Raw genomic sequence first — 23,753 nt, forward strand, 5'->3', positions numbered from 1 at the left:
CCACCAGCCAGTGGCAGACCTAGACTTATCTTTTGGGGGGGGCGGCTTTCCGTTTGGTCCTGACTCCTCCCCTCTCCAGTCCCAACTCCTCCTCTTTCCAGTCCCCCCCCCCTACCCAATGTAAAGAGCAGGAGCGAGGAAAAACTCGGGAGAATATAACAGCAACCCCCAATAGTTAGCTGCAGCGTTAGGCTCACTCTCCAGGGGTGGGAAAGATATTTGAGGATATCTATAAGTTCCTGATATGAGATATCAGGGAGTGTGGATCCCCTATAGCTGTGAGCCCAGTACAAGGAGCCTCCACCCACCAGTCATTACTCTATGCATTTAATGTGCCACTTACCCCAAAGCTCCAGCAGCAGCCAGATGCCCCAGCAGCCGACTCTCCTCATCCACAGTGAAGTGACCCCACCGCCTGACACCCGGGTGTGATAATACTGCACCAGCCCCGGTGGTGAGATGGGAGTCAGAGGCCCAGGGAGGATGTGCACAGTCCAGGTGACCGGGTAAGATGGGTTCAGAGCCTGGGGGCCCCCACTGCCGTATGCCTGGTGTAGTCCGCACCCTACCCTCCTGCCTGCCGCTGTCTCAAGTGTCCATGTGTTCCTCCATCGACGGAGCCATCTCCTGGCAACCTGCGGATGCCGCCTCCCCCTGTGCCTGGCCAGCCCCTACCAGCCCTCTATGCGAACTGCAGTTCGGGGGGATGTGCCGCATCGGGATGTGGCCCTGCCAGCCAATAGGTTAAGTGGGGAGGTGGAGGTATCTGTGAGACGCTGCAGCATGGAGCTAAGCCCGGCGCAGCGGTAGACATCTGAGCTGACAGGAGAGAGCATCTGTGAGATGAACTGCCGGGACACTGTACATCCGGTCGCAGTCACACTGGTGCTAGGGGTGGCGATCGCCCCAATCGCCCCCCTGGATCCGCCACTGCCGCCAGCCCTACCCTAGTTACGCCACAGATTACAGGAAACAAGATTATTGTTGGATAAAGGAGCAAACAACAGATGTGGGAGAGTTTGTTTTACATTATATTTTATGTGGAATATGACATTTCCACATTTATTAATAACATGCAAGACACTATTTTTTCTTGTGTAGGTGACAGTTTATTACATTACACATTGTGTGTACTTTTTACTACTAATGCTTTATTATCGTAAAATAATCGAGAAGTCCGCATTTCAATTTTTAATGTTGTGGTTTATTCAGCATTTTAAATGAACACAAAGTGCCAACAGCATCCCCAGTTGTCACCAACACAAGGCTTCAATTCAGAACGCACTGACCTCCAACAGCCAATGCAACATAACTTATAGGGTAACCGTTACAGATTCCACAAGTCATTGGTTGAAAGTAGTGATCCAGATACACTTGAAGCTGCCATCAGCCGCTAGGGCGTTTATATTAACAAACATTATATGAATATAAATATATGACTTGGTGTCATGCAGTGTACTTGACCCTTGACAGCTCTGTGTACTTGATAAAATAAAATGTATTGAAGGAAAACTGTTTAGGATGAATCATTACCAACCTTCATACTCATGGGGAGATGTATCAAACTTCTAAAGAAGAAATTGGCCACAGCAACCAATCAGCTTCTAGCTAACATTTATCAAGTACATTTTATAAAAATCTGATTGGTTTCTATAGGCAGCGCCTCCTCTTGTCCTCTGTACATCTCCCCCTTAATAATACAAGGTAATTGTATTCTTTGTTATTGCTGGATAGGTATGAACATTTTTATTTACCATATTTTAAGAACCTGGGCCCCATTTATGAATGTGTTTTATAAGGGGCACAATATAGCGCTGCTGCTTGCCGCATTTTTTTCTAGTTATATATAACACTAACCTGCTCGCCAGTGAGTGGTAGTGTTAATGAAGCTGGCAGCAGTGTTTTACTGTGCCCGATTGCGCTGAAAAATGTAGTCGGCTTGTAGGATGTCCTGGATTTCACGGCTTGTGCAGGCTGTTTGGGAGGATGCCGAGTGTGTGTTCCTTAAGCAGACCATACATAAGGATGATATTGTTCCAACCAGCCAACTAGTTGGCTGGTTGGAATGATAGTTGAGCCGTGTGTGGGAGCAAACAATAATCGTTCATTTGCTCCCCCACACCTAAAAACGGCCAATAACAGTTGTTCCAACTAGTTTGATTTTTTTCCCAACTAATCGTTCTAGTGTACCCCCAACTAAATGATAAGTAGGTGAACAATGGTCGGCAGTGCCCACCTACTTTTGTCACCATCCTCATGCCGATCATGCTGGACTGCTGCCCCTGTCAGCCCATGATTGGCAGTGGCGCAAAAGCCGGGAGAAGGATCAGCAGCAGCTGCGTCGGTCCATCACTGCCGGGCTGTTGCCCCCGTCATCCCAGGACTGGCGGCAGCTGTGGAGCAGGAGCCATGTGGAGGATCAGCAGCAGCTGCGGCACTCCATCACTACCGAGCTGTTGCCCGTCATCCCGGGCTCGGCAACAAAGGTGGAGCAGGAGCCGGGAGGTGTATCAATAGGACACAGAGATCACAGGTACACCCCCACGTTCACAGGTGCAGCGTGGGTGCCCACCCCAGAATCGGCAAACCCCTTCCTCCGCAATGCAACCAGTCCTGTGGCAGACATACTGCAAGTACCCAGCACTGAGGTTACCTGCTTACATGCTGGGTATAATTCCTGTACTGTATATGGAATATAGTGTCAATGTGTTTATATAATGAGCCCATGTATAGTGTCACTCTGTATATAGGGGGCCCCTGTATAGTGTCAGTGTGTATATGGAACCCTGTATAGTGTCAATGTGTGTATATATAAATGAACCCTTATATAGATATACCCCATGACCACCACCAGCAACAGCACCTTCAGTGCCACCTGCCCACACCAAGCCCCTCCCGTGCGATCACCACCCGCAACAGCACTTTCACATTCTTCTACCTTCCTGCGATCACATACAACACACCCCACCACCACTCCCTGCAGAAGCACCTTCAGTCTCCCCTGCCCACACCCCCGTGATCACCCCACCCACCCGCAATCACTTCCCCGCGATCACACACATACACGCGATCACCCCCTTGAGCATGAGTTAATATTTTCACTTGAATTTACCATTCTGCTCTTGCCAGGAGACGGGTGCTGATAAGAGCCGATGCCGGCCAACAGCTGGAAGCAGCGTGATACCTTATGCTATCACACCGCTTCCTAGTTTGGGTCCTTGACATACACTGCACAGGCGTTACTTTAATCCTTAATTTATTACATACTCCCGCTGTACAAAAGTATACCAAAGGGTACATTTTAATAATTTTAAATAATAAATAGACATGCAAAAAAATAGTTCTTTAAAAAAAAAAAAAAATGTATTCGAATCATGCAGAAGTAAGCACAACCTTGCCGCCTACTTCTGCAACATCACAAGTTGGAGAGAAGTTGGCTGGTGTGCTCGGCTGGTCAGTTGGACGGTTGGAGGAAAGTTGGTCTGATGTATGGCTAGCATTAATCAGAAAAAAAATAAGTAAATAAAGCTACTTCTGGACTTCAGCCTGTTGCGAGGTGACAGAGGTGCAGCAAAGGATTCTGGGTATGGACCCGGATGCAACCGCCTCCCTGCCGAGACCTTAGCACTCAACAGCGCTAGATAAAAACAGCAGAACCCTGGAGAGATTCAAGAAACACAACGAGCAGTAAGTAAAAAAAAATGTTCGTTGTTAAATACCAAATCCTGCTGCTGTCTGTCATTAGAAAACCTGCGCTATCAGTGTTGATAGACAGCAGCAGCTCCATTTACCGTAGGTAAGGATTGGTAAGAAAAAAATAAATCACTCATTCATAAATGGGGCCCACTGTCTTTTAATTTTATAAAGCCACATCAGCTCCTAATACTGTTAATAAAGACAAGTATACTGAGAAATATGGGTCAATAACCTCCGTTATACTCAGACAGTGATATAAACTGTCTCTCACTAAAACTAATGATGTATAGGAGAATAGGTTTCCCCATCTCTGGAACCCTTCTTATAAGAGGAGAAGTTGCACCAAATCAAGGGAGAGATGAACCAAACTTTGGAAAGAGATAAAGTGGAGAAGTTGCCAATAGCAACCAACCAACTTCTAACTAGGGGTGTTCACCGGCCACTTTTCGTGTTTTGTGTTTTGGTTTTGGATCTGGATCTTTCTTCGTGTTTTGGATCTGGATTGGTTTTGCCAAAACCACCCTTCCGTGTTTTGGGTTCTGGGTTTTGTGTTTTGGATCTGTATTTTTTTGAAAAAAAGCATAAAAACAGCTAAAATCACAGAATTTGTGGGTTTTTCTGCTCCTATGCTATTATTAACCTCAATAACCTTAATTTCCACTAATTTCCAGACTATTCTGAACACCTCACATCTCACAATAGTGTTTTTATGTCCAAAAGGTTGCACCGAGGTAGCTGGATGACTATGCTAAGAGATATGAGTGGGCGGCACAAACACGTGGTCCATCTAGGAGTGGCACTGCAGTGGCAGACAGGATGGCAGTTTGAAAAACTAGGCCCCAAACTATACATAATGCAAAGAAAAAAAAGAGGTGCAAGATGGAATTGTCCTTGGGCCCTCCCACCCACCCTTATGTTGTATAAACAGGACATGCACACTTTAACAAACCAAACATTTCAGCGCCAGGGTCTGCCACACGACTGTGGCTGAAATGATTGGTTCGTTTGGGCCCCCACAAAACAAGCTGGCAATTAATCTGTCCCTGCAAAAACTGGCTCTACGGAGGCAAGATGTCGTCCTCATCCTCCTCATCCACCGATTCCTCACCCTCTTCAGTGTTGTGTACATCCTCACAGAGTATTAATTTGTCCCCGCTGGATTCCACAACCACAGGTCCCTCTGTACGTTCTGGAGGCTCGTCTCCCTGGAAGAGTTGATAATTCATTTTATGAACATCATCTTCTCCACATTTTGTGGAAGCAACCTCCTACGCCTTTCGCTGACAAGGTTCCCGGCTGCACTAAACACTCTTTCGGAGTACACACTGGAGGGAGGGCAACTCAGGTAAAATAGAGCCAGTTTGTACAGGGACCTCCAAATTGCTTCTTTTTCCTGCCAGTACAGGTACGGACTGTCTGACATGCCTACTTGGATGCTGTCACCGATGTAATCCTTTAACAGACAGACGCACGCTTGTCGCTGCTGCTTTGAGGATGCAAGTGCGGCTACAGCCCACACAATTCACAAAGACAGGAAAAAAAAAAGAATATTTTTATTGTTTGTGGAGCGCACTTTGAGGGTTACACCACCCTTTAACAGACAGACGCACGCTTGTCGCTGCTGCTTTGAGGATGCAAGTGCGGCTACAGCCCACACAATTCACAAAGACAGAAAAAAGAAGAATATTTTTATTGTTTGTGTAGCACACTTTGAGGGTGTCACCACCCTTTAACAGACAGACGCACGCTTGTCGCTGCTGCTTTAAGGATGCAGGTGCGGCTATAGCCCACACATTTCACAAAGACAGAAAAAAAAAGAACAATATTTTTATTGTTTGTGTAGCACACTTTGAGGGTGTCACCACCCTTTAACAGACAGACGCACGTTTGTCGCTGCTGCTTTAAGGATGCAGGTGCGGCTACAGCCCACACATTTCACAAAGACAGAAAAAAAAGAAGAATATTTTTATTGTTTGTGGAGCGCACTTTGAGGGTTACACCACCCTTTAACAGACAGACGCACGCTTGTCGCTGCTGCTTTGAGGATGCAAGTGCGGCTACAGCCCACACAATTCACAAAGACAGAAAAAAGAAGAAGAATATTTTTATTGTTTGTGGAGCGCACTTTGAGGGTTACACCATCCTTTAACAGACAGACGCACGCTTGTCGCTGCTGCTTTGTGGATGCAGGTGGAATCTAGACGGGATTTGGAACCGGGGACACACTACCTCCATCAATTGTCTAAATCCCACTGCACTAATGGCGGATACCGGACGCACGTCTAACACCAACATAGCAGTCAAGGCCTCAGTTATACGTTTTGCTTCAGGATGACTGCTGTCATACTTCATCCTCATCGCTAGGGACTGTTGGAGGGTCAATTGTTTAGTAAAAGTAGTGATGTTCCTACTTCCTCTCTGGGATGATGAACAACTCCCAGCAGCAGCAACAGCACTAGGAGGAAGTGGTTCTTGATCTTTCCCTATTTTATTTTTATCTGAGAAAGTTTGGTCCTCCATTTATGTTATATTGATATATACGTGCGGCTAAAGCGCACACAAACACAGAAAATATTTTTTTATTTTTGCTGGAGAGTAGTGCACTTTGTGGGTTACACCACCCTTTAAGAAATGAGCCAGCCGGATCTTTACTTATGGGACACAGGCGCACGCTTGGCGCTGCTCCTTTGTTGATGCACGTGCAGCCACAGTGCACACAAGTCACAAACACAGAAAATATTTTTTTTTTTGGTTTGGACTGGAGTGTACTTTGGGGGTTACAGCACCCTTTAGCGGTCAAGCCAGCCGGCCCTTTACTTATGACATAGGCGCACGCTTGGCACTACTTTGTTGATGCACGTGCGGCTACTGCGCACACAATTCACAAACACAGAAAAAATATTTTGTTATTTGGTTTGGAGTGTACTTTGGGGGTTACAGCACCCTTTAACGGTCAAGCCAGCCGGCCCTTTACTTATGACACAGGCGCACGCTTGGCACTACTTTGTTGATGCACGTGCGGCTACTGCGCACACAATTCACAAACACAGAAAAAATATTTTGTTATTTGGTTTGGAGTGTACTTTGGGGGTTACAGCACCCTTTAACGGTCAAGCCAGCCGGCCCTTTACTTATGACACAGGCGCACGCTTGGCACTACTTTGTTGATGCACGTGCGGCTACTGCGCACACAATTCACAAACACAGAAAATATTTTTTTTTTTTTAGTTTGGACTGGAGTGTACTTTGGGGGTTACAGCACCCTTTAACGGTCAAGCCAGCCGGCCCTTTACTTATGACACAGGCGCACGCTTGGCACTACTTTGTTGATGCACGTGCGGCTACTGCGCACACAATTCACAAACACAGAAAAAATATTATTTTTTTAGCACTTGGGGGGAGCACCCCTGATGGACAGAGCACCCCCTGGACAACACTACAGCACCCCTTTAGGACTGGGACACTGCACAGGACTTTGGAGTGGACACAGCCCCTATGGAGAACTGACTGCACAACACAGTCCAGCCAGCCCCTATGGACTTTGAAGTAGTGGACACAGCCCCTATTAACAACAGCAGCACAACACAGCCAGCCCCTATGGACTTTGAAGTAGTGGACAACAGCAGCACAGCGCAGCACAGCACAGCACAACACTACTCTGCACTACACTACACTACACAGCCCAGCCAGCCCTAACTCCCAACCTCCCTCTTCACTGTCCACAGCCGAGTGAGAAAATGGCGCCGACGCGGGTACCTTATATAGGGTACAAAACCCACGAGACCCGGAAGGCGGGATGATGACGTTTTGCCTCGATTTCAGATCCGAGTCAGGCGGGAAAAGTCGAGCCTGACTCGGATCTGACTCGGATCGGGGGGGTTCGGATTTCAGAAATCCGAACCCGCTCACCCCTACTTCTAACACGTGCAAACAGAAGAAATACAGTTTGTATAATTTCAGTAAAGCTTTGTACTGGTGATTACTACTACAAAGAAGCATGCACTCAGTCAGCTTATATAGGAGGAGATGTACTAAGCCTTGAAAAGTGATAAAGTGGAGAGTGATAAAGTATCAACCAATCAGCTCCTAACCACCATTTTTCAAATAATGTAAAGTGACAGTTAGGAGCTGATTGATTGGTACTAACAACGGCTTGCGTCGCCCGGTGCAGGCCACACCCCCTCCATGTGACGTCACATGGAGGGACAGAGCTACAAACATCAAGTATTACAGCAATGCCCGGGCATCCTTAGTTCGCTCCGGCCGGCTATTAGGGCAGCAATTTGCATGTCTGAAACGTCTTAGGGATGCTCCAGGCGGCACTGCTACATAGATTCTGGTTGCAGGGCGTCCACAGGGCTCTGCACTCTGTGCGGGACTACCTCTCGCACACCCCTAGTTACGGCCCTAGTACTTTATCACTCTCCACTTTACCATGGCTACTGTCATACTACTCACTGTGCATTAGCCCTTAAGCCTCTTGGGGCATATTGAAGGATCCTCCATGTGCTGTCATGATATGTGGCTGCTCACATCACTGATAATTACGTGAGAGCAATATCGCTCACATGAGGTAAAATGAGAAGCATTGCAGTCACAATCTGCCACGTTATTAGCGTTCCCAATCCATTTCAACTGCACATCACCCACATTGCAAATTGTTGAATCAGCCCCTTATGTTCTGCGGTAGCCGCAGCCAACAGTGTATATTCCACTGAACTCACAAGTAGACTTTCGTCTCGCTAAACAGCCACAAGTTATTCTGCAGAGTATCATTAGATCAGTTTATGAGATCAGAGCAGCAGCATGGAGTATTCACCTAGGCTAGCATGATTAGCTAGTCCAGGTAATGAGAAAGCCATCTTCATTCCCATGCTAACACTATCGGGTATATTTACTAAGGTGCGGGTTTTTAGAAGTGGTTTTGTTGCCCATAGCAACCAATCAGATTCTAGCTATTACCTTCTAGAAGGTGCTAGATAAATGTTAAGTAGAATCTGATTGGTTGCTATGGGCAACAAAACCACTTCTAAAAACCTGCACCTTAGTAAATATACCCCTATGTGTTCATTCAGTCAGTGGTGCTGAGAGAGGGGGTATCATCCGGGCCCTGAAAATGTCTCAATGGCCCTGCATTCAGTGACATACTATTTACTATATACATATATTTTCTAGATGAATTAATCACTCCAGCTACAGTATCAATAAAGCTAGGACCTTTTTGCCAACCTTACGTCAAATATTTACTTAAGTTTCTAACAAACTTGTAAAATATTTAAAATAAAATAGCTTATTTTTGTAAATGTAGAGAACCTTTATATACACTTGTATTCTCCACCTGCCATCAGGCTACAGAACAGGTGGGATATGGAACAGCCAAAGAAACCTTAACTTTAACATCAGCATGACACTACAAAGCACTGTGTGTATGTCAGTCATTGTTTATTCAAAGATTGCTTCACAGAATCTTATAAAATATCATTAAGGTTACTCATAAACATGAGCATTTCCACCTGTAAAGCCAACAAGGCAAACAGTAAACACATATCTAACAAAAATGATATTTACATTTCATCAGAAAATGTCATTAACTTGTATATATGTGAGTAAAAAGTGACAAGATATTAGTACGACATATTATTTCATCATACACGGACACATAAAATTATGTTCCAGGATTTCGTATGCGTAATTTGCAATGCAGCACTCTATTACATAAAGTTTGTTTCTCAGGGCTGATACAGGAAAGCTTTAAACACTGCCCAAGATAAGGCTATTTGATTATTTTCTGTGTACCTGATACCGATAACTTGATCTTCATGTGTAAATATTGTGCTGTTAAACATGGTAATGACTTCCCCAGCTTTCTCTCCCAAGGCTGGTGAATAGGGAGTGAATGAATTACAAAAAACTTATATAGTTTTAGATGAAACTTGCTAAATGACCCTATTTGACTGGTGGGAAGCTTAAAAACAGTAATAAAATGTAAAGTGAATAAGAATGTAAATGAAACAGGTGCTGATTGTAGATATGTACTGTATATATGGATATTTTAATAGTTAGAACTTGAAAAGAAAACATTGATGTTAAATATTTTGTTTTTATTAACAATTATTTCAGTCAACAGAGGGTTATTATGGTTCCAAGAGCAAGATTTAACCAAGGCTGATCCATGGCAAATGCTGGATTTCTAGAGGACAGTTTACAAATGTCTGTTTTAGCACACATTTCCTGTATTATAATAAATTGCCCAGTCATTTAATGGGCCCAATACATCAGAGATGGATTGCCATGATCCTGCAACCCGGCATCGCAGGATCTCAGAAATCCAACATGTCGGATTTCGGCGATTTGATGATCGCGATAAAAATATGATCGCAATCGTCAAATCGGGGACATTTAACATGTGAAATGTCCACGATCCGGCAACGGATCGCAGAACATCGATGGTGGGCGATCGGAAATATCCGATGGTGATCGGAAATGCCCTGCATCGCGGCAATCTGTCGCAGATGTATGGGCACCATTACTGTGCACTCAGGGGTGTCTTAAGAGAGGAGGGGGCCCGTGTGCACTCCTCGTGCGGGGCCCCCTCCTCTCTCCCCGGTGGCCGGCAGCCGACTGACGTGGCTAACCAGCCACCAGAGCCTTAGTAGACTCCGGGCACTAGAGTGTGCCCGTAGTCTACTGCGCATGCGCAGAACGCCGGAAAATGGCCGCAGCGGTGTTCTGAGCAGTGCAGACACCCGACGTGGGACCACGGACAGGTAAGTTTAAAATAATATGGGTGCGGTGCGTGGCCCCCCTGGACCCGGGGTCGGTGTGCCCCGCACACACTGCACCCATTATAGATACGCCACATAGGAATAGAAAGCAGCATTTTCATGAAGCATCTCACTAAAAAAGACTACAACCATCAGAAAAAAATATAAACATTCAACAGTCTCTAAATAATACAAATAAACGCTATGCAGTTCTGAGTTCAACAATTAAAATGTCGACACTTTGAACACAGACAGTGTCAGGTCAAAGCTGTAATGCAGAATTCAATTAAGATGTTGAGCTTTGCTATCTTGATGAGAGAGCTTTTTATCAAGCATAGTAGAAGAACAAGTGCCCCCAGGATGCCTGTTCTGGTAATGACGTCTCATAATTTTTTTCATAGCAAACGTCATCCCTATCCCTGTCTCATGTGGAAAGGAGAAGGGGGCTGGACTGCACACTCTAATTGTAAACATAATAAGAGGTGCTAGAGTACCTTGATGAGACTTGAAGTGCCATGCAGAAAAAAGAAAATGTAGGTGTCCCTTCTTTCCCCTTATTGCAAATCCAGCCCATATTGGCCACTGAATCAGGGCTTTAATGTGTACTCAGTGAAAGATTTAAAGAACCTGATTCAATAAGGATCTCCCACATATCCTCACTTCCCACTATTTCTTTATCAATTGATGGCACAATTATCTCATCTAGCCCCAAAGTGCACTGACTTATACTCATCCTTCTCCTTCAAACCACATATCCAGAACCTCTCGCAGTCCTGTCGTTTACATCTCAAAATTATGTCCAAGATCAGACACTATCTCACCTAGGATGCTACTAAAACCCTCATACACTCACTGGTCGTCTCCAGATTGGACTACTGTAACCTTCTCCTATCTGGCCTCCCCAACTCCCATCTCTCTCCTCTCTAGTCTGTACTCAATGCTGCTGCTTGGCTCATCTTCCTTTCCAAACGCTCTACATCTGCCTCCCCTCTCCTACAAGCCCTCCCCTTCCCTTTCAGAACCCAATTCAATGTTCTCACGCTCGCTTACAAAACCCTCGGCCATTCCTCTCCCATTTATATCTCTGACCTCTTCTCCCTCCACTCTCCTGTCTGCCCTCTTCGCTCAACTAATGCATGCCGCCTCACATGCCAACTGATTACTTCCTCCCACTCCCGCCTCCAAGATTTTGCCCGTGCTGCTCCCCACCTTTGGAACTCTCTTCCTCTCCCCATTAGACTCTCCACCTCTCTACAATCATTCAAATGGGCTCTCAAGACCCCCTACTTCATTAAAGCCTTCCACCTCTCATCCTAACTTGCTGCTACATGTTCCTTCCTCCCCGTCTACCCCATCTGTATCACACCTGTTTGCCTGCCCCTCCCTTTTAGAATGTAAGCTTATACCAGCAGGGCCCTCTACCTGCTTGTGCTTCTACCTATTTTACTTTCATCTACTTCTTACTCCCCACTAGGGCACCTAACACTTGTTGCTTATGCTCTGCTGCTTATGTGGGTGTTATGGTCGCTAATGTGACATTGTATATTATCCATGTCCTTGTCCTGCATTCTATTGTATTGTACTGTAAGTCACTGGTCACCTGTTTGTTTATGTACTTTGTAAGGTGCTGCAGAACACTTGTGGCACCATATAAATAAATGATAATGCTATTAATAATAATAATATTGCGATTGCAGCTCCGCAATCACACACAGGTCTGCTGTGAAAATATGCTAATGATTGCTATCACAATGCCGTCGCACAGCCAGCATAGAGACGCCCACTGCCTCCCACTACCGCTATCTTACATCTGTAATACCTTGCAAACATCCAAAAACATCGGTAACATTGAGTAGCATCGGCCCCTCATGCAGAATTACAGCAGCCCTGACCTACTTAGAAATTGCTAACCTCGTTGCATGCAGTAAGTACTCAAGCTGTGTATGCAATCGCACTGGCTAATTTATGTGCACCCATGCAACAGCGTTCAAACGGAATGACACGCCTGCGTTTCTCTGACCACTCCCTCTCACCACCCCCAAACGCTGACTGCCTGTCAATCACTCTGCGATGGCTCTCCGTGGTCTGTGTGATCGCAGTGGTGCCTTCGCGCACACGCGCTGCAGTGCATGCGCAGTACGCAACAGTAGGCTGTCTGCGTCAGTGGCGTAAGTTCATCCAAGACACCCGGAGGCAAGTTATAATTTGGTACCCCCCCCCCTCACAGCCGCTGACACTCCTAATGTAGCAATGTGCATGCAGACAGGCTATAGATAGATGAAGGCAGCAGCTGATGGTCTGACATGGAGCTCTCCACTAGTGTATGGTGGCATCCCAGGTGCCGGGAAGGGGTGCCATGTATTGGGCGGCCGTACACTCCAGGTAAATAGTTTCAGCCCTAAGTGGGGTGAATATGTTGTGGACAATGGAGGAGGTGCCCCTTCAGAGCTGGAGCCCGGCGGTAGGTGCCTCCATTGTCTCCCATAGTTCTGCCCCTGGTCTGCGTACTCTTAGCAATAGCGATCCTTAATGAATCAGGCCTTCAGTTCTCTCTTATGAAGGTACTTCTCTTTTATAATCTGCTGTATAATGTGGATTGAAACAATTTTCCTTGTATTTTACTCTGTAGCTCTGGAATTTATCATTTCTAATTTTCGGTAAAAAATATTGTTATAAACATTGGAATACATTTACATAAAAGCGAAATAGACTGAAATACAGCTTTGGACCTGTTGTGTGCATAGATTTAGTGTGAATACACCTAATATTTTGCTGGTTTGTAGTTTGCCAGAGAAATAAAAGTTGGGGAGAAGGTGATCTTGGCAAAACACTGAATAGGTCTTCTTTGTGGAGGTCATTTTCATTCTGTGGAGTGAGATTATTGTAATGAGACAAAGGTGTGGATAAAAGTTATTTGCAGGGGTGTTCCTTGTAGTATACGACCATTACCATTCTCTTAAAGGACCTGAGTTCTAAGCCTTAAATTGCTTTGATGGCTTTAACCTTAAGAACATTTTCTAATAAATTGCTGATAAATATTATGTCAAGCAGAATTTCCAATTACAAATCTGACATTTGTATCACAAGGCCCTTGCACATTGTTGGACTCAGGTGGACTTAATGTCATCCTGGCCCTTGACACCATAGGTCCCCTACGAGAACCTGGAGTTGGCTGACATTTGGGACTATGTACTAGCAAAGGCCCTGACTCATCCAGGCCCCCACACCACCTGGCCCTCGGCTCCCTGCACACCATCTACAGTAGGGTACCACGGTTTCCACGTGGACTGTTATGCTTGCTATCCTAATGTCTCTTACCCATTCTTCAGGATTGAAAGCTCTCATGGTCAGCATCATCTACACACATTACTCATCTCTGTCTTGCCTATATTGTATGTCACAAGATGAATTCTTCTGTTGGCCATGCAATTTGATCATATTTCATCCATTCATTTGTATTGTTCTTCTGTGTACCGTTGCGTATCATCAGCAAAAAAGCACGGATATCAAGTTATCATATGCATACCACTGCAGCATGGTGCATGTCCCCAGGAATAAGGCACAGGCTCCATTTTCCTAGAGACCTGCACATGCGCAGTAGATTATGGCACCAAGCCAATGTCTACTGTGCTGCCAGAGAGGAAGTGGCCAATACCGAAGCTGCACACGTGCCCTCTCCTCACTTAAACCTCCCCTGATCAGACATGGGGGTGGGGGAATCTGAGGCTATGGAGAGACCCAGGGGGGCTGAGGTTATGTAGAGACACGATGTAGCTGAGGCTGCTGGGGAGACACAGTGGGAAATCTGAGGATGCTGGAGAGACACAGTGGGATGAGACTGCAGGTAAGACACACAGGGGAGGGGCTGGAGATTGTCCACAACTTTAAAGATTAGAAGTAAAAGGCTGGGGCATAATCATCTTCGTTAAGACACCAATTCAAAACAAAACCATATTACAGTACCTCCGTTGTATATTGTTGACATTGGTTATATTCCCATGTAAACAGATGTCTTCCCAACCATGTGATTGCCTACATGGATAATGAATATCGACTGAAGTTATTGTCTGCCCAGAGAGGATCCATTTCTTCAGAGGTTCCCCGTTGCAGAGGTAAGAAAAGACTCAAGCCGTCTGGCCTGTACCTAGCAGGGAGGGATGGGGGAATCAAGCAAAATTAGTGTCAGATTTCTGTTGCCTGTACTGGCTCCCACCTAGCTCTGGCGCTGCTGTCTGGGGATGATTCTGCTCATCTCCAGCCTCTGCCACCAGCAGCAGCTGTCCCAGTTGCTGTGCTGCCACTGGGAAAGCTGCTGCTGATGGCAGTGCCTGGAGACAATTTGAATTGGTCCCTGCACTGCCCAAGAAGATACTCTGGAGTCTCCCCCTGGTGCAGGTAGGTACTGCGCTGCTGCTCCCTCATGAAAGTGCGGGAGGAGGAGGCACACAGCAGGCACAGGGGAACCCTTGTCTTAAGTGCCCTGGGACCCCCTAAGGCTTAATCCGGCCCTGCAGATAAGTGCTTTGATTTAGAGACACAATAGTGCTAAGTGAAAGAGGCCATGATTCTGAGATTTGTGCAACCCCAATGTTTTATGTACAACTCCGATTGTTGGGGGCCTGCACATGTGCAAAACGGGTTCTGTGACCTCTCAAGTAGTGCCCCCAAGCCGCAGCAAGATTGACATGCTGCGGCCATTTGGGGGCGGATGCAGGGGTATAGTTTGCCTGCATTTCCGTAAACGGGGTCGAGTCGCCCTCATTTTCTGGGAGTGCCTGGGCCAGGGTCTGCAGACTTCCTGACCCTGGCTGAGAATGTACTTTGCCCATGTTGAGTATTCTTCAGCTTACTCAGATAGGTAATTACTGCGGCCATTGCGATCCGATGCTGTATTTTTGGATGCAGCACTTGGATCACAGATGCTGACAGGAGGCATCTCTTTCCTACAGACACCTCCTGCTGCATTAGAATAGGATGGTGTTGCACAGGCGCTTCCATGTGGCTGTGCAATACCGTCCATCTCTGATTGAGGTTTAGAGGTCTTTTCCCTGCACTGCACATGAGGCCTGTTAGCAGTGCCATAAATTTGTGTGGGAAATAAAATGATTGTCATGACAATATTGTACATAGAAAATATATTAGGCTCAGCACTGAACAGTTACCAAAACTTGCAGAGTGGCTCCAGGGCAGAAACAATTGCCCAACACCGCGATCATGGCGAATCACGTCATCAGGCCCTGAGGCCCTGACCCCATATATATATATATAATTTTTATTTTTTTCATTTATTTTTATTCTCTCCACAGTCAATCCCTTTTTATGTATGGGGCAGAGTGCCCTCCATGGGATACTAAAACTTCTGCTGATCACAAGGAAATGTACTTTTTGGCTTTTCTTTTGGTCATCATCATTTCCAGTGATCTGTGTGTGTACCTAGATACAAAACTACTAGCCCGAGGTTAAATATCGTAGATGCAATTTTAACAATGAGCACTAACTTGTGTCAAATCACCAACAATTTGGCCTCCAAACCACCAGATATAACACCCAATGTTTTGGATTTTCGAAATACAAATGTTTGTCAATGTGGGGCCATTTGCAATGGGTTGTGATAAACAAAACGACAGCTTTTCTGCGATTTTAGAGTTTGCCTCTAAAACAAATAGTGATTTGCAACTCACCGAATAAATTGTAAGTAAGGGCCCAAATGGCACTGAGTTACATTTCTTCTAGATCTGGGTTGCCATCAATATGAAACTGAATGTACTTGAACTTTATCCTATTATTGATGCTGAAGCCGAGCTTGTATACCCAGCTTCAGATTAATACAGCTGCATCAAACAATTTAAACATTATTTTCAGGCTTCATTAGTTTACAATAACAATTCAAACAGTGCACTGTTCTTAACATGGCCAAGCTAAATTACTTACAACTAATTAATACAGACTCACAAAGCTTGGATACAATACAAAGCACTTCTTTGGTCTGTAGTAAGAATAAATAATTAAACATTGCAAATGGACTGTAACACCAGGAATGGAGAATCTTGTGCAAAATAATTCCATTTATTTACTTTGCAGAGTAAACTACAGTAGCTTTATGTTATATTCTGTGCATGGAATGAAGGACCAATAACATATGAACATGGGACAATTACAGAGGGATATCATTGATAAGGTATTGTATCTTTAACATTCTACATTAGTTTGTGCCATGGTTTTACATTTTACTCTTGGGGTAAATTTACTAAAGTGAGAGTTTTTAGAAGTGAGTTTTAAAAGTGATGTTGCCTATAGCAACCAACCAGATTCTAATTGAGATTTAACTAGCACCTTCTAGAAGATAATAGCTAGAATCTCATTGGTTGCTGGCAACATCACTTTTAAAGCTCACTTCTAAAAACTCTCACTTTAGTAAATGTACCCCTTGATATGACTTTGTGGATGTGAGAACAGCAAGCCCTAAAATCTAATAACCTATAGGTCCTATTTTTTTTCTTTTATTAATAACCTGAGAGGATTATTCATTTATGTTTACTTATTGCAAGTATAATGTGAATTGAGCACAATAATGCAATTAATGTTTACTTAGGGTACACTTATGCACCTGTCTGCAGGACACATAAATGCCTTCATTGAAGTTGGGGGTCAGGAATGTTGTAACATTTTTGTTCATTTAAACTTCTCACCTACTGTAACATTTACACTTCTTTAAATTACAGGTATCACAGCCTATGTCAAACTCTAATTGGCTGCACTATACAAAGGCTTGTACACCATATCAGATAGTATATGAGCACATCCTCCTCTCATTGCAGCATCATCCACTGATGCCAAGACATTCTGCTAAACTCTGTGCTGACACTTTGAGCCTTCACTCACCTCACGAGGATCCCTAAATAATTCTTAAATGTGAACACTACAATAAAGATACAACAGTTGAAGAACAGATGAGAAATGGACAGCACGGATGGTGTAATGGTTACCATTACAGCCTTATAGGACTGAGGTTGTGGATTTGATTCCCACTATGGCCCTAATTGTTTGGAGTTTGTGTATTCTCCCCGTGCTTGCCTGGAGTTCCTCCGGGTACTCCAGTACCACCCCACACTCCATAAATATACTGGTAGGTTAATTGGCTCCCAACAAAAATTACCCCTAGTATGTAAGTACATTTGTGTGGTAGGGAATATAGATTGTATTCTCCACTTGGGGAGGGGCTGATATGAATGACTGCATATTCTCCGTAAAGCGCTGTGGTATGTGTGCACTATATAAATTACTGGTAATAAAACTGGTGATAAATAATATTTTCTATAGTAAAAATCTATTTATATAATAATGAATGGTAGTTTTGTAGCCTGACAACGGGCGATTATAGTCAGAAACGTTGCCAACAGCACTGGTGTGCTTGTTTTTTATTGCCTGATAAACAGACCGCTGAGTGCCGCCATTGGAGATGTATATAATAATATAGATAGATAGATAGATAGATAGATAGATAGATAGATAGATAGATAGATAGATAGATAGATAGATAGCTAAATGCAAGTCAGTAGTAATCTCCAGCAATCTGTGTTGTACATATCTCTGTACCCATGGATACTATCTATAATTATCAGTGCACTCTATCCCTGGTGCAAAAGACTCATCTGAAGACAGACGTATATATGTCTAATCATAGTCCGCCATTCCATCTACACTCCTTCGCTGAACTTTGCATACATAAGAGGAACTCTATATTACAGCCCAGTCACAGCAACTCAGTAGAAAATGGTGATGTAACTGGAATAAATATAAATCTGCATTGCCCATAGTTTCATCCACTTGGTTCCGGAGCATACGCAGTACAAAAATACGCACAATACACTCAGCAAACAGACTTGCATTCATCTCTGCATTAGCAATGTGGTTTCATTGTTCACGCATGAGATTTTACTTGAATATTACTAGGTTACTAGGTAAGTGAACAACTACAGTAATCTGTTTGTCTGTTTAGATATTTAGGGGTCTATTTACTAAGCCTTGGATGGAGTTAACGTGAACAGGGAGATAAAGTACCAGCCAATCAGCTCCTAACTGCCATGTCACAGGCTGTGTTTGAAAAATGTAAATTAGTAGCTGGTTGGTTGGTACTTTATCTCTGTCCACTTTATCTCCATGCAAAGCTTAGTAAATAGACCCCTTAGTTGGAACTATTGTGCGGCCCCCTGTGATCCATTTACATTTTATTAAGACATTGTGAACCAACACATAGGGGTATATTTATTGTGCGGGTTTATGGAAGTGAAGTAGTTGCCCATAGCAACCAATCAGATTCTAGTTATCATTTATCTAGCACCTTTCTAGAAGATAATAGCTAGAATCTGATTGGATGCTATGGGCAACATCTCCACTTCTAAATACCCTCACTTTAGTAAATATACCCAATAGTTTTTTCTTTTTCTTTATAGTATAATTTATATTCATTTTATTTATTGATTTCGCACTTGCTCACAAGCATTCTTCAGCGCTGTTTTTTGAACCTCAGCATTTACTTGTTGTGCGTCATGTTCCAAGATTCCTTCATGAATATAATCTATTAATCTGCAATGCAAAGTTCTGAAAGAAAGAAAAGGATCTTAATAGGGAGACTCCACCTGCATTTAAGAATTGCCTCAAAGCTTTTAATACATTTTTAGCTACGATGCTGTGATCTTGTTGGCAAATAAGAGACGTAGATCATACGCATTAGCACTATCGCTGTATCCTGCTTCTGGGTGCAGAAAATCAGATACAGTAATAGGTTAATGCACTTATCAATGCATTTGGTATTTAGCATCAAGATGAAGGGTGATAGGGAACAGATCCTGTTAGGTTAACAATACATAGGCTTTTATCTTAGAGGGAGGAGCTACACAATGCTATATAAGATTCATGGCTTTCATGACAGCCTCTTACCACACTCCTTGGCAGCAGCAGAACTGCCATAGAAAAGGGTGTATTTGGGGAACAGCTTGAGGAAGAAACGATAGAGGGGTAACCACAGGCATTCTGCTATGAAGCTCTTCTTTCCCCTCTGCCTCAGCATCTTGCTGAACAGTGCAGGTATGTAGCAACAACACGTATGGAACACGAAGACATGTCATCCACATAACCCAGGACATCGCAACACATACATTACAAAGCTCCAATAATTCATTCATTCAATATTTCAAGTGGATGTCTAGGACTTACAATACATTGTTACAACCTACATGACAAAATGGCAAAGCTGTCATCTTCCTATTTACATATCTGAGGTCCAAGATGGAATAATCTGCAATAGGAACCTCTTCATTTTTACCCAGAGGCTATTTTTTGTTCTGGATTACATGATTTGAACCTGCAGAGTTAAATATACACAATATTGGGCAAACGTCTATCATTGTTGAGAATGTATGAGTCAGGGTTGGGTTCTACAACTGTTGTTGGAGTAGAGATCCTTACTCTGGATTGGATTGTTAGCCTCCTGAATTATGGTCTTTTGTCATAGACACGGGAACAATAATTCAATAGCATATGTCACAGAGGAATACATACGAATTACCGCCGGACGCAAGTCCGGTGGTTCAAATCCCGACAGCGGCTGGCCGACATGGCTGAAAATCCTGATCGTCCGCAGGTAAGTATAAACTGACCTAACCCCCCTAACCCTAACCCTCCTTAGGGGTGCCTAACCCTAACCTTCCCCCCAGTGCCTAACCCTAATCCCCCCTCTAAATGCCTAACCCAACCTAATCCCCCCTTCTCAGCTGCCTAAACCTAAGTCCCCGGGGGCGTGCCTAACCCTAACCCTCCCTCCCCCTAACCTACCCCTAACCTCCCGGGGGGTTGCCTATCCCTAAGTTCCCCCCCGGGGGTGCCTAACCCTAACCCTCCCTCCCCCTAGCCTAACCCTAACCCCCCAGGGGGATGCCTAACCATAAGTCCCCCCCGGGAGCCCTAAACTTAACCCTCACCCCCCCAGCGGCTGTCTGCAGCGGCGCCCGGCATCACTTCGATTGGGATGCCGTGCGCCGGTCACCCAGCGTCAGTAAAATGACATTTAACCCGCGCCGGGATAAAGCAGTCAGGAAGCCTCGGGCTTACGTGCGCCGGCTTCCCGACTGCATACCGTCACAGTGACTCATTTTAAATGGAATAAGTAGTTTTTCTTTTTTTTTATGACAAAGGAGTATCTCCAGCTCTGGATTATTTCCAGTATACACTATAAAGAGTGACAGGACTAGAAAGTGAGAGTGAAGAAAGGACAAGAGTCAGTAAAGTAACCATGATGGGAAGCTTGGCCATTCAGAAAACTGCTTTGTATGTTGGTAAAAAAAAACATCTTTCCTCTTGTCCCATTGGATGCCACAATGCCACATAAACAGGTCTGGGTATGAGAAGTTGGTTATACAAATATTTGTGTTTATAATGAATATATGCACAGATAATAATTAGTGCAGAATCATTTTTTTTTGCCAATATTAACAAATCACAGTTGCCTAGTCTTTATCACTAAACTCATCAAAAGGGCCTCTTACACATCTTTAGTTCACAAATATGTTTCTTAAAAACAGGTATGCAACACAGTACTCTATATTGTGGACTAGCCCAGTGGTTCCCAAACTGTGCGCCATGGCACCCTGGGGTGCCTTGGGACACTTGCAGGAGTGCCTCTGGTTGGTGGTCCAGCACCAAATCAAATTATTTATGGTCAATGTAATGTAAATATGTGAACAAACAGAAGTGCAAACCTGTCCACAACCACATAACTGACCTAAGGATGACAGGTGAGCACAATTACTTCACTTTTTTTACTAAATTTTTTCTGAATGTGTCAATAACAAACATTTGGCTTAGGCGTGCCGTGAAAGCAATGCTGATACTCTAGGGCGCCGTGATTCAAAAAAGTTTGGGAACCAATGACTTAAGTTGTATTTCCATTATGCGTATCTAATCTCCTTTTATTGCATCCAAGGATTTTACATTCTTTTGCAGCAGTTCTCTGGCTCTGGTTGCAGCAGATCAATATCTAAATAGTTTTTGGTCTCTGATCTCCCCAATTTTATCCAGCTAATGTAAAAGTAAAATGACCTAAGTGCATTAGCTATACAATAAGATCTAACCCAGTTGCTTTTAACATCTTGCTGCTAATCATTGGTTATTTTATTATCCATCTCCCAACATAAGAGTGTGCACATCTATTTTCCCGAGAATATATTTCTCTCAGCTGCCCAATGTCTCTATCTGCAGTTCCCTTCTTATACTTTTGTTAAGACAAAAAGTAGAATATCAGGAACCAACATAATACGATGTATAGGTTTAATGGCAAATTCTGACCAAAACGCGTTAGTTGTGTTTCTGTTTTCTTATTTATGGTGGGTTAGTACATACAAATCAACCCTTTTCATTCATGTAGGAGGGGATCTTGTGTCCCTCTGGAAGCACTATCATAATATGATCCTACAGGCTCAGTAATTATTAGGAGGGTTTCACAGGAACCATAATGACACCACTGATCCATGCCAACATGATTATCCATTTACTGGCATATATTAAATTAAGATACATAGGAGACTTATCAAACCATGGAGAAAGATAAAGTGAAGAGAGATAAAGTACCAACCAATCAGCTTCTAACAGTCTTTTTACGGGCTGTGTTTGAAAAATAACAAAATCTGATTGGTTGTTAGTTTATCTCTCTCCACTTTATCTCTCTTCAAGCTTTGATAAATCTCCCAAATTGCCAAATTTTCAATAAATGGGGTAACTCCATTCAAAACTGAAGTTGCTTTATTAAAATCATTATGCTGAGAGCTACAGCTCACTGTAACAACTTTTTAAATTTTAAATAAAATATCTGCACAAAAATGCCTACTGAAAACTCTGAGAAATAGTGTTGCATACATTACACAGTTGTGCAACAAAAACTAGACACTTTTTAGTAAAATTGTATTTTACAAAATGTCTTTTGTACTATTGATGTGTTACAAAACCTGTTTTTATATCCATATATATAGGCCAAAAGTAATAGTCCGTGATTTGTGGGAGCCGACGCGATTCCAAGGAGATAGTCACTAGATTTAAAGCACCATTTAGTTTAAAGTCAAAACCTGGATTTTGCCTTTAAACTAATTGGCACTTTCAATCTAGTGACTATCATGCCAGAATTGCACCGTACAGTTCCACCAAATGAGGATAAATGGGAGGTGTAAGTCATACCTCTATGTACCTTGTCATTTATTCAATCTCCTCTGTATTTCCCCCTTAACGTCTTACTTGTTGCCACTCTCCAAAAAGTTCTTATTTATGAACTGACAATAAGCTGCCGTCAACAGTGTCTCCCATCTTTGCCATGAAAGAATGTAACTCTATCCGAGTTACCATAAGTGGTCAATCCAATAAGTTTCCCTCTCACAGATAATCAGTTTTGGAGTTCTAGATAAATTCACAGTTGTGCCAAATCATTTCCATTTCTTTATTATGGATTTGACAGTGCTTCATAGGGGGAATTAAAAGTCTTTGAGATTGTGTTAGGTTTTTGTCCTGATTGGTCATTTTCAATAATATTTAATCCTTTGACAGTTCTTTGATCTTCATGTTGAAGCTCTTGTTTGGAAAATCACTAACCAAATCTGGGACATCCCAAAAGAACAAGTGTACAGTATTTATATTATCAACTCAAACTCTTAAATTGTCTTCAGGTAGACTCATATCAATTACAGGACCTATTCAATACTGCTCCAAGATTGACTTAGGTGTATTGTAGCAAAGGGTTCTCCATGTCTTACGAAAATGTAAGAAAATACATATAAATAAATTGCAATTGATGACAAATACTTTTTGCAGCTTTTGTATGTACTGTATATAGTGATTTACAACATTTTGGCATGGTCTCTGAGAAAAGAAGTTTTAACTTATTTTTGCTTTTTCATCCACAGCTCTGTCTCAGTCACAAGTAATTCCTGATGATCCAAACGACTATTTAAAATCAGGTAAACTCAGTCTTGATTTGCCAAGTTTTCAAAACTCATGTAAAATGAATCACTGTCTCTGACCCTAATCAGCATGTAAATGTTGTACTCCCACATTGCGTTGCAGGGTATTTACATAGTATTGTACTCGCTCAGCCACAGAGAAACTGGATATATACAAAATAAACCTGAGGAATAATGGCTGTTTTTTCCAAGTGATGTTTCAGGGTTTTCAAACAGGCATTTTTATTGGCTTTAGTGATCTTCAAAGGTTCAGTATGTCAGTATTAGAGATGTGCGGGTCCGGATTTCTGAA

At 43.4% G+C, this 23,753-nt stretch overlaps 1 protein-coding gene across 1 annotated transcript in view; it reads left to right on the forward strand.

The window, feature by feature from the left end:
* The window catches only part of MUC6 (mucin 6, oligomeric mucus/gel-forming), a 215,441-nt gene that overhangs the window by 134,565 nt on the left and 57,123 nt on the right, over positions 1 to 23,753 (forward strand). Inside the window, exon 5 of the mRNA XM_088471031.1 lies at positions 23,405 to 23,458. Within this exon, the coding sequence (XP_088327157.1) occupies positions 23,405 to 23,458 (54 nt within the window). The remainder of the gene's footprint in view (positions 1 to 23,404; positions 23,459 to 23,753) is intronic.

Source organism: Taudactylus pleione, unplaced genomic scaffold (assembly GCF_031769625.1).
Source record: "Taudactylus pleione unplaced genomic scaffold, aTauple2 ptg000109l, whole genome shotgun sequence".
Taxonomy (NCBI): domain Eukaryota; kingdom Metazoa; phylum Chordata; class Amphibia; order Anura; family Myobatrachidae; genus Taudactylus; species Taudactylus pleione.